The sequence below is a fragment of the Ictidomys tridecemlineatus genome, chromosome 8 (genome assembly GCF_052094955.1).
Source record: "Ictidomys tridecemlineatus isolate mIctTri1 chromosome 8, mIctTri1.hap1, whole genome shotgun sequence".
Lineage (NCBI taxonomy): Eukaryota > Metazoa > Chordata > Mammalia > Rodentia > Sciuridae > Ictidomys > Ictidomys tridecemlineatus.
Window position 1 is genome coordinate 88,315,823 of NC_135484.1, and position 12,185 is coordinate 88,328,007.

The 12,185-nt window shown below is 33.2% G+C and overlaps 1 protein-coding gene across 4 annotated transcripts in view; it reads right to left on the minus strand.

Moving 5' to 3' along the window:
* The window catches only part of Adgrb3 (adhesion G protein-coupled receptor B3), a 666,855-nt gene that overhangs the window by 263,351 nt on the left and 391,319 nt on the right, over positions 1 to 12,185 (minus strand). For all 4 annotated transcript variants that reach the window (XM_040282896.2, XM_040282898.2, XM_021732558.3 and 1 more), the window contains one exon: positions 4,384 to 4,427. In XM_040282896.2, coding sequence (XP_040138830.1) covers positions 4,384 to 4,427 — 44 coding nt within the window. The remainder of the gene's footprint in view (positions 1 to 4,383; positions 4,428 to 12,185) is intronic.

The following is a 12,185-nucleotide window of genomic DNA, read 5'->3' on the forward strand; positions in this document are numbered from 1 at the left end:
GAAAAAAAAAATGTGATCCTTCACAGACCTGAGAGTATCAAATATATGACATTGAGGTTCCATAGAGAAAAACTACAGGATAATTTAAAGAAAGGATTATAGGTTTTTCATGGAATGCAATCATGACATATAATCCAATACTCTAAATCCAAATTCAGATCAACTCAAAAAACATTCAGATTATAAATCAGTCAAGCAATAACTCTGTAACCCATTTTAGAAAAAAAAAATTTAAAAGGCTTGGAAAACTTGGAATGGAACTACCATTTAGCCCAGCTATCCCACTCCTCAGTTTATAGCCAAAGGACTTAAAAACAGCATAGTACAGTGACGCAGCCACATCAATGTGATTCACATAGCAGCATTATTTACAATAGCTGACTTGTGGAACCAACCCAGATGCCCTTCAGTAGATGAATGGATAAAGAAACTGTGATTATATATACACAACGGACTATTACTCAACTTTGAAAGAGAATACAATTATGGCATTTGCAGGTAAATGGATGGAGTTGAAAAATATAATTCTAAGTGAAGTAAGCCAATTCCCCCAAAACAAATGCCAAATGTTTTCTCTGACATGAGGATGCTGATCCATAATGAGGATACAGGGGGAGCATGGGAGGAATGGAGGGACTTTAGGTAGGGCAAAGGGCAGGGAAGAAGGGAGAGGGCAGTGGGGTAGGAAATATGGTGGAATGAGATAGACATCATTACCCTAAGTATATGTATGAAGATATGAATGGTGTGACTCTACTTCATGCACAACCAGAGAGCTGAAAAATTGTGCTGTATATGTGTATTATGAATTATAGTGCATTCTGCTGTTATATATAACAAATTAGAATAAATAAATAAATTTTAAAAAGAAATATTCCTCCTACTAAAATAAGACTATTTTTGAAACAAGAAATTATTATCAACTTGTTTCATGGGTCACATGTGATGAAGTATTTTTGTCGTTCTGTTAATTAGTGAGCCAAAGCAAATCAAAATATGTTTTTAAATTGTCTAAAATTCTTGTGCTTTATGATACTCAAATAAAATGCCTTTGTTTGATATTATTGTGGCAAAAGATTACAGTTAGAAAAAAATATTTGTTTGTAATGGAACAGTACTGTAACAAGTTGTAGCATCCTCCCTTCAAATATTAGAGTAATAATTGCTAGAAATATTTATCAACTGATAAAACAAAACAGAAATGGGAGTATTAATTCTTCAATAAGACGAATACTTGAGAAATTGGTAAACCTTAATTTGTACATAAAATTAGCTAACAAGTATTTGTTAGATGTGATGTGTATAATATCCTACTCTAAAAGGCATTAAAAGTGCAATGGTGGATAAGAAACATAAAACATTTCTCTTTCTTCTTCTTCTTCTTTTTTTTTTTTTTTTATACCAGGGATTGAACCCAGGGGTGCTTAACCACTGAGCCACATCCCTAGCCCTGTTTTTATATTTTATTTTGAGATGAAGTCTTGCTAAGTTGCTTATGGCCTTTCTAAGTTGCTGAGGCTGGCGTTGAACTCATGATCCTCTGCTTCAGCCTCTCAAGTCACTAAGATTACAGGTGTGTGCCACTACTCCCAGCTTAAAGCATATCTCTTATGGTGCTTATTTTCTAGTGGCAGAGACAGTCAGAAACTAAACAAATAAGAAAGTAGGGAGACCTGCTGTAAGAAAAATAAAACAGGGTGATATGAAGAGAACAAGAGAGTAAAACTATGGATTAAGTGGCCAGAGACATCCTTTAGGAGAAATGTACAAGGAGAAACACAGAAGCACAGTTTACAGAAGAAAATTAATTAGAAACCACTTCAATAGCTCTTGGTTTAGGAAATACTAGATCAATTATGATATGTCTATGTGATGAAGCAGGAATAAGGAAAGGCAAATATAATATAAAAATTTCCAAAACATATATTGAATTTAAAATTAAGGCATATTATAAGTAACATAACATGTATGTAAAAATTTGGTTGATATCTATAACTGCATATATATTTCAGTGTGTTAATGTATGCCAGAAATTATTCATGATAAAATGTAAGAAAGAGTGACTTTGGGGATATGGGTGGGTGTAGAGATCCAAGGTGGTGATGATTAATTAATCTTTTTACCTTAACAGTGGGTTTTAAACTTTTATAAGTAAAATATTTGAATGAATTGCTTTTGTTATTAAAAATTAATTTAAAAAATTAAACAGGATGGAAACTTAATAAACTAAAATAAAAGCACAATTTCGAATCTCAACTTTATTATTGAGATCTTTAAGATATCATTTAAATCAACTCTTGTCTGTATTTTTCAAAAAGTAGTATTATGTCTCCACTATTAACTATATTTGAAGGATCTACAATACTGTTTAATACCAAACATGATCGGAACAGAAAAACAAATGTGAAAGAAAAAATAAAGTTGCCTTAACCTTCACTGTTGAAAAACTCACCCAGAAAAATAATTTGAATGATGAGACAATCTGATAAAAAGCAAGATGGGACAGAAGTTCTGTCACAAAGGAGAGCTTTTTGATTGTTTTCAGATACATCAAGGAAACACTAACTACATTGATCTCTTGAAATTATCTGCTTTGAAACACAGCTAAATACATCTCTTCTTTCAGGTGAGTTTTCTTCAAGGACAAGTGGAAAGTTGAGTTTTGTAAAACTACACATGCTCTTTGAGAGGGATAAGACCATGGTGAGGGGAAATGAGTGTGCTTGATTCTGAAGAATAACACTGACCTCAAACACCAATAGTTTTTAAATTAAATTTAGCACATTACACTGTCTGTGAAAGGAAACTAACAGAAGGTGCAAAGCAGGCAACTGGGTCTTCTTATAGTGTCATTTGAACAGTCCTAAAGGACTTTGGGAATAATTAACACATTCCCCTGTTTGTATCAATATACAACCACATTCTTCCTACTAAAAGATACCAAAACTAAGTCAAAGTTAGTTATTATTCATGGATATTAAAATAGCTATAATAAGGAGTTTTTCCTTGAGCAGAAAATATTCAATTAGATTTTTGTAGCATTTCACTTTTCCCTCAGCTATACAACACATCAAGAAGCATCTTAAAATACACACCAGTCTTCTCTAGCTAATGGTAGAAATGGCAAAGCCTGGGAGCATTTTTCTACCATAAATTTCTCTATGAGATTTCTAAAAAGAAGATAATCATGGCATCAGTAAGGGCAACCAGCTCATATTACTACCAGAACAAGTTGGGCATCTCTTTATGGTACTAGGTTCCTGAAGAAGAGGATCCATAAGACATCAGAACCTATAGTAAAAAACTGCTTAACATTATTGATTTGTCATCCCCATGAAGATAATTGTAGTTTAAATTATATCAGTATGATAGGACTGAGAAGAGTATCAGGGGGTTTGCCCTTTTCCTAGAAATTCTAAGCATGTTCCTCATCTAGACTCTGGGAGGGAAAGTGACTTCATAAAACCTCAGATGTAGAGCAAATCTCAGGGGAAGAACTCCAGAGAAAATTCTTAGAAAACACAGAGCTCAACAACATGGTGCTCTGACATAAAACACATGGTAGTGTTTACCTTAGGGATTGACTCATACTTGTCTCCTCTTCATGCAAAAGCAAAGAAAATAAAACAAAATAAACAAAACCTTCCCCCCAAAAAAGGCCAAAAGAATTTGGAAGCCACAGTAAACATATATGGTATTGAAGTCTTAGACTTAACTATGTTTTTTTTTCCTGCTTTTTGAGACATTAAAATCTCTTAGAATTATCAATGAGATAAATATGAGTTTGACCAGATACATTGCAATTACTTGTACTGACAATTAAAAAATCATGAAAGAAGTACTCATTCTATTTAGTACAATTATTTTCTTTTGTCTTCATGAATTTGTAAAACGTATGAATAAAAATCAGATGATATCATTCATTGCTTTTATAAGAATGCAGTTTGGAAGGACCATATAAATATTGCTTTATTCTGATAATAGACACAAGGTCATGCAAGTAATGTTTGAGCTAAATGACCATAGAGATTGCTGTTTTATTCTGCAGTGGTAAGCTGAATTACTAGGACAAGATATTGAAATAGCATTTGAGCTTCTATAATTCTAAAATCTCAGAGCTTTTAAAAAAGCCCTCAATGAATTTACATTGCAATGTGCTTTACTCATTAGGTAATGCAATCCTTTCTTAAGAAGTAACCCAATGGCATCATCACACATTCATCACGCTGTCTTACAGATTCAAAGAGGAGAATGTTTTCTTTCTGTGTATAACTCACATCCTACTGACTTATCACATTCCTGTTAACTAGCAGGCAGCTGAAATAATTTAATGTGCTTTGAATATTTAGTTCAAAATAATGTAAGAAAACATCTGTCACTTACGTTTTTGAGTCATCCCATAACACACAATAGGGATTCAAAGTACCCTAAAAATAAGCAGAGAAGTAATAAATATATTGTGAGTATACACATGAAAAATTAAAGTATTATTTGATATTATTATTTGAAATGATTAGCTGAAATTCAAATAGAATGGTGAATTTCTTATCTTGTGGTAAGATACTTTGAAGATTCCACATCAATTTTTTTTTCATGAGAAATTTGCATTTCCTTTCTCACAGATTTGGTGACTCACTTTGTGAAATTCTAAGAAAATAACACATTTGTTTCAAATATAACCTGTATTTAGTTCTGTTAAAAATTGAAAGTGAAGCTACCATATTTTGATGCTTCTAACTCCATATTTATTTCTCTAAAATATTAATTTCTGGGTTATTTTCTTTAGGAAGACCAAAGTATTGATAATATTTACATCAAAGGAAAACATCCCCCTTTTTTTAGTTTATTTTTTATTAGTGCATATTGATTATATGGAATAATGGTTTCATTGTGACATATTAATATAGGTACATAACATTTTTGGTTATATTCACCCCACATTACATTCCTTTACCCTACTTTTCCCCTCCCCATGTTTCCTTTCTCTTCTATGATACTTTCCTTTCTACTTTCATATCATCTTTTATTTTCTATATTCCACATATGAGAGAAAATGTGTGATATTTGTCAGAATTTCTGAGTCCGGCTTATTTTGCTTAACATGATGATCTCTAGTTCCATACATTTTCCTGAAAATGACATAATATTGTTCATTTTTTGTAGCTGAATAATATTCCATCATGTTTATATTCCACATTTTCTTTTCCTATTTTATCTTTTGGTGGACATCTGAGCTGATTCTATAACTTGGCTATTGTGAGTTGTGCTATTATAAACATGGGAATGCAGGTATCTCTATGGTATGCTGACTTTAATTCCTTTAGGGCTATACTGAGGAGTGGTATAGTTGGGTCATATGTTAGTTATATTTTTTAAGTTTTTTAGGAACTGCCATACTGATGGCCACAGTAGCTTCACTAATTTACAATCTCATCAATATTGTATAAGCTTTCTTTATCCATGAATCCTCATTAGCATTTATTGTGCTTCTATTCTTGATGATACCAATTTTGACTGCAGTAAGATGAAATCTCAGTGTGTTTTCTTAATTTATTTTAGATGTTGGTGGATATTTATTTATTTATTTATATGTGGCACTGAGAATAGAACCCAGTGCCTCACACATGCTAGGCAAGTGCTCTGAGCCACAACTGCCCCTGCCCCAGTGTGTTTTTGATTTGCATTTCCCTGAAGGCTAAAGAATGCATCCTGTACTATACCTGTGTGCACTCATCAGCATCACCTCCCTTTCAGCCTCTAGTTGCTTCTTCTAAGATTGCATTAATTTTCCATTTCCAGAGAGTTGGTTGACATTCATTATCCTCTTAATCAAGGGATAATATTTGTATCAGATAGTGTTTAATGAATTTTTAAGGAAAAAAAAGTGCTAGATTTTTATTCTGTTGAATAATTTTATATTGAGTAGCCACCATCACTTTCAGGATGACACAGTGAGTTCTCCACACTTGTCTAGGGTTGTGTATTGATGAAAACTGATTTTTGGAAAAGTGTTTTTTCCTTTCTACTTGCTTACATTGATTGGATTTTATTTTGCCCCACCTTGAAAATAACTTAATTTTTTCTTTAAGCAAAATCTCAGATTTGTACAAATTCTATCATACCCCTGAAGAGTCTTCTGTTATCCATTAAACATATTCTGTGGTTCAAATTCTTTTATCTTCCATGCCCTTAATTTCCTGGAGCATACACTTTTAGAGTTCACTTAGGGTAATCATCCTCTGTGCCCACCCATGCAGAGAAGAGCAGTGCTACTGCCTATCCAATTTAGATGCCATATTCCCAACAATGCAAACTAGGATCACATAAGATATTTGGTATTTGCTTCCTGAGCTTAGCAGGCATTACTCATACATAGCAGTCTTTTGGGAGCTTTTAAAATTCTGATTTTGGCATCCCACACAGTCATAATTGCTTCCAAGCTTTGTGACATTACAGGATTAAAAGCAAACATGATTATCTGTGTCCTCATCCAACCAAACTGTTGATAAAAGTAATGAACAAGCCAGCACGATTTAAAAATAACAGTTTCCAAAAAGGTCACTGGCTCCCTTCTACAGGTAGACTTGCTCCACTGGTGCCACCAAGCTACCATCCAACCCTTAGGTTTCAGCTTTGCATATAAACAGATAGTTACTGGAGTGTGTCTGATAAAAGCAATCTCTCTAAAAATCTAGGTGGTATCTTTGCTGTGTGTTTCTAAGTGATATTGCCTGGATCCATTCTAAAAATTTGTTAGAAATAAAAAGTAAGCTTATTAATCTAAGTTTTATAAAACACATCTCAGTCTCATTATCTATTTTAATTGATGCCTTTGACTAACTCCAACATTGTAGTACCACAACTACTCTCCAGGTTCTTCTAAGACCATGTATCCAAAATTTCTTGGCTGTCAAATGCTCATACTTCTATGCTATGCCCCTAGAACGTTAAAAAAATTCTCTTCCCTGAAAAAAGTTACAGGCCTATAGAGATAGATAACTCACGTGAAATGATTATGTTACAACACAAGGGAAATAGAAACATCAGTAGTGATAGTTTCTTGCATAAAAGACAATGAGCCTGTGCTAGTCTGAGTGTATTTCATGGATGCTTTGGGTCCTTATCTGCTCTTCCAGAAAGCACAGATCCTATGTTCATGGGATGAAGGAGAGAATGGTTCTTCAAACTGGTATCTTCTTCTACTTTATGAGATATTATCTAGATTAACCTGGATTTTTTTATATAGCTTGTGAATTTTTGATAAACTTTCAGCATAGTTAAAACACTGTATCATAATGTTATGCTGTAACCATCAAGGTTTTTATTCAACAGGGTCCAGAGCAATATCATTGGAATTCCACGATGAAGGGTGTGGGTGTGCACATTTCATGGCTTTAGAAACCAAATGTAGGTGAGAAACCTGAGATAAGAGACCTCTGAATCTAATGCATTGATTTTGCTAATCTAAGTGTGAGTTTAAGATAAATCTCTACATAAAACAATTCTGGATACCGCTTATATGCTTATTATTTTATAAGTATTATTCACAACATGTTACGACAAAAATCTAGTAACATTAGAAAATAAATATAATATAAACTAAAAATTTGGATATCTTTTCCTTTTGACTCCCCTAAAAAATTTCAAATGAAAACATAAAGATGAGAAATGCTTCTTTTATTCCACACCTTGGTCAATATTCATTTTTTTCCTTCACCTTCTTTACCCCTTACTTCTTAACCCATTGCATGCTTCTCTCTCTTCCTGTTCTTATGAAAATTCAAAAACTCCATTCACCTGAGAGTTATTATGCATTCCAAATGCACCATTCAATCTTGGGGTATACATACTGGGATGCACAAAACAGTCAGATACTCCTCTGTGGATATTTATCCTAGAATAACCACAATGCACAGGCTTGTGATGAGATGAGGTCTATAAGTTAAACATTTGAAGTTTAGACAAATAGGCAGGACAAAAAATTAGAGAAATCTTAGTTCCTGGAAGACCAATTACTTCATAAGAATTGGAAATGGAAAATATAAAGCAAAAACCAATAATGAATGAACTCTAACCTTATGAAAATACATATATACTGGCTAAATGGTTCTTCTAAGAAACTACTTGGAAAATATGTTACAAATTTTAGATACTTTTCTGAAAGGGACTGTTCTACAATATCTTTTATAAGGAATTTACAGGAAAACAAGAATAGGAAATGGTGAGCCCCATGGAGAGCAGTAACAAAATGGACCGACGGGAGCTAGAGGGAATCCAGCAAGCTGTGAACTTCACCTCTACAAGCCAACTTAAGAAATACGTCAAACTAAGAAAACAGAAGTTGTCAGGTAAATGAGACAGATGGGCTAATGAAGATTAATTCATCAAGCTGTCAATATAATTGACACTTGAAAGTATTAAAACTGCATGTATTTGAAAACTTTTGGGAAAGATATACTCTTCTTGATAAACACGTTTTTTGGCAAATCAAACAATCCGCCTCTCTTGGCTCTACTCAAAATAGTACAGTTTAACTTGAGTTAAAACATTTTAATCATACCCTCATAATCATTTTGAAAATGCACCATGACAATATCCAGTTACCACAGGTTGTTCTATGCACCACTTTTAAGCATCTTTGTTGTTTTCTATTACTTTCTCTGTTTCAACATCAAGGACTGTATTTATTAAGTAGTAGGAATGTAGCCCCGGCTTTGGTCAATGACTTTCTATGGGTGATTCTTTTCCCTTTTTTTTCTTATCTTAATATAAAATAGGGGATTTGGACATCCTTTTTAGCTCTAGTTCTCAAATATTCTACTATGATATTTATAATTAAATTTCTTTTATTCTTTCAAAACTTTCTTCTCACTGCCCCCCCCCCCCATGGAATACTTTATCCTCACTATAGTAAAACAAACAAACAAACAAACAAAAAACCTCTCACAATGTACAGAATGTAGAAGAAAGTTAGCAAGATGATTTAAACAAGGTCATCCATTTATTTATTTATGTATGCAAAAAATTTTTAGTTAATACCTAGTACATTCCAGGTATCCTTCAAGGTACTTTCATACATGGTGGAAGGAAACCAAGTTCCTGCCTCATAGATGTCATTATGGTGAAGGGGCAGGAGAGTGACAAAAACACAACAGACAAATATGTAATCTGCTAGATGGTAATAGGTGCTATAACAAAAAGTCAACCCAGTCAGCAGCAGACCAGGGAAGCAGATGCATACTGGGAAAGAATCACTATTAAGCCTTAATAATTTGAGCAGAGATCTGAGTGAAGTTGCTTATACTAAAGAAAAAAAGAAATTACAATAAAAGTAAATAAGGTCCAAGTGTCTTCAAGTTTTTCCCCAGTGTTTTAAAATATGGATAAATTCAAATTCACATGCTATTTTAATCTTAATCATACACTTGCTCTCTTCATAATGTTCAAATCATTTTCCCTAGACCTACTCTAGAATCATCTAGGGTGCTGACTTAACTTAGATTCCTTGGTTCTAGGAATTTTGAGATGTGTGTTAAAAATAGAAATGTGCATTTTAATAATTTTTTATCTACATCAAGTTAGGAGAATCATTGCTCAAGATGTAAAAAGAAAAAGAAATAACATGTCAGAGACATTTAAAATCTATACATCTAACAATTTTAAAATATACAATGCTTTAATATTTTACTTTAGTCACCATTCTGTGCGATAGATTATTAAAGCTTATCACTCCTATCTTAATTATACTTTGTGAGGTGATGGATGTGTTAATTAGACTGATTTAATGATTGCACATTATAAACATATATCGATACATCACTTTGTACCCCATAAATACAATTTTTGTTTGTCAATTAAAAGTAAAATTAAAAAAGAAGTAACATGCTTACTCTGTTTTATTCAACTTTTAAAACTGATCATACTCAAATACTGTAATAAATTACTAATCTGGAAAGTTCATAACTTTTTTGTAACTTTTTTCTGTCCTCTTGAAATAAAAATAATCTCTTGCCTGTGGAGACAAAGTAAGCAAATAGATAAAGTGGCTCAGGACACGAAGAAGGGCAATGATTTCATCTTAACTATTTTAACATTTCCAGTGCTCTGAGTCAGATGTTCTAGGATGATTCTTTCTGTCACGTAATCCAATGAATTGTACATTGATTTCTTGAGCATGGATGAGAGAGGGACTGTTTACCTGACACTATACCATCTCTCTTTAATTTTCTAAATTTTAGACAACAAGGCATCACACACAAAAAAATGACCAGTACAATATGTGCTTAGCATGTGCAAGAACCTAAGTTTAATTCCCAGCATTAAAACCAAAATCAAAACCAACCAACCAGCCAACCAACCAACCAACCAACCTAACAAACAAAAACCCCAAACCAACTAGATTTTGCTGAGCTTATTCTGACTTTGATTCCCACTAAAATTGAATTGTTGTATTATATGCAATTGCACAAATTAACCAGACCTACAAAAGATGAATTCACATCCAGTTTATAATTTTACTATTAGTTGAAAAAGGACACATTTTTAAAAAATCTTAGGAATTCCTGCTAGGCAAATAAGGCATTAGTAAATGTAAATTGTTCTATAGTCAAATCTATGAGATGTTACTAAGCTGATCAGAGAAAGGGAACCCTTTCAGGAGTATATCTTTTAACAGAAAAATAGCCCCAAAGTCCCTGAAAGTACTATACATCACTCAACGGGATGATGTCGTTCAAAGTGTGATTGTTGCATATTCTTCAAACATATTCTCAAGGTTAGGACCACTATTTATGCTAGTGGTCCTTGGCATAGCTTTTGTTTGTTTGTTTTGTGGTGCCAGGAATCCAACCCAAGTAGAAGGCTAGCATTCTACCACAGAGCCACATTCCCAGGTTGATGGTTTAATATTTTCAATGAATCTTAAAATGAACTAAGTCTAGCTCTTACTCTTTCTATATATTATTATTATTTTTTATTTTGGGGGGTGGTAGTTGTCTTGTATCTGAAGTCAAATGGGCCTCATTGATGATGTAATAATGTATTCTTACTTATTTTGGAAGCATAGAATATTTGAATGGACTTGTGAGGATTCTATAGGAAACATCACATTACAAGCCAGTTAAACCAAGGTTATGGAAAATAAAGAGCTTGATTTAGCTGTAGGACAATGAACTAAAAATGATTGAAAAGAGAAATGCAGAATATTGTTTTATCTGGAGGAGTCATACCCGTGTCACAATACTCTTCTTAGGAAGATGGTGGCTATTTAATGGGACCATGAGGAGAGAGCATATAGTTAATTCAGCTTCTACTATCCAGTTACTCAGTAGACCACATTAACCAGATGACACCATTTTTATGGATGTGGTAACAGCTTGCTTCTCTAATTTCTGAGACCTGTCATTAGCCTGATTGTTTATTATTACCTAAAGAATACTGTTTGTCATGTTAGAAGCAGTAAAATGTAGAACCATAATCAGGAGCTTTTAAAAATGTGTATCCTTCAAAAAGAATCATTGCTTCAACATTGATGTCTTAGGAAAGATTATCCCTATATGCTTGCATCATTTCTAACAATGGTTACACAGGGTCTAGTGCATCTTTCAGCAAAAAAAAAAAAAAAAAAAAAAATACGCCTTTAAAAAAAACTGTCTGAGTATTTCCTATGATTTGAAGTAGCGCATAGCTTTAATAAATCAACACCAAATCCCTAGATTCCACGTAGCATACCAGTTAGGTCTTTCCCTTTATATTCAAGTTTAATAATGTGTCCTAGTAATAATCATATGAGTTTATAGCAGATACTAAGGCAGGCAAGGGTGATTTTCACTCCTATAGTCCACATGCTGACTGAAGATATGTTGTGCAGATATCAGGGTTCTGCAGGACATTCAGCACCTCCTTCTGCACAGCCCTTCTTTTGGCTGCCTAGGCAATGCTATTGCATGATGTTCTCCATTTTCCCCTAATAGTCCACTATCACTTTACAAACTTGTGATCAAGTTAATAAAGTGCTACTAATAAAACTCAGGACAAAATACTTTCCAGTTGCTAGTTGCTTTTCATTGAATAATGTATTATTAGTATTATAGTACATCTGATTCAAAACAATACTATCAATGTATATTTGTATAATACTTTCAATTTCTAAAAATTTTTTTGTATTACTCCAGTTCAGGATGTAT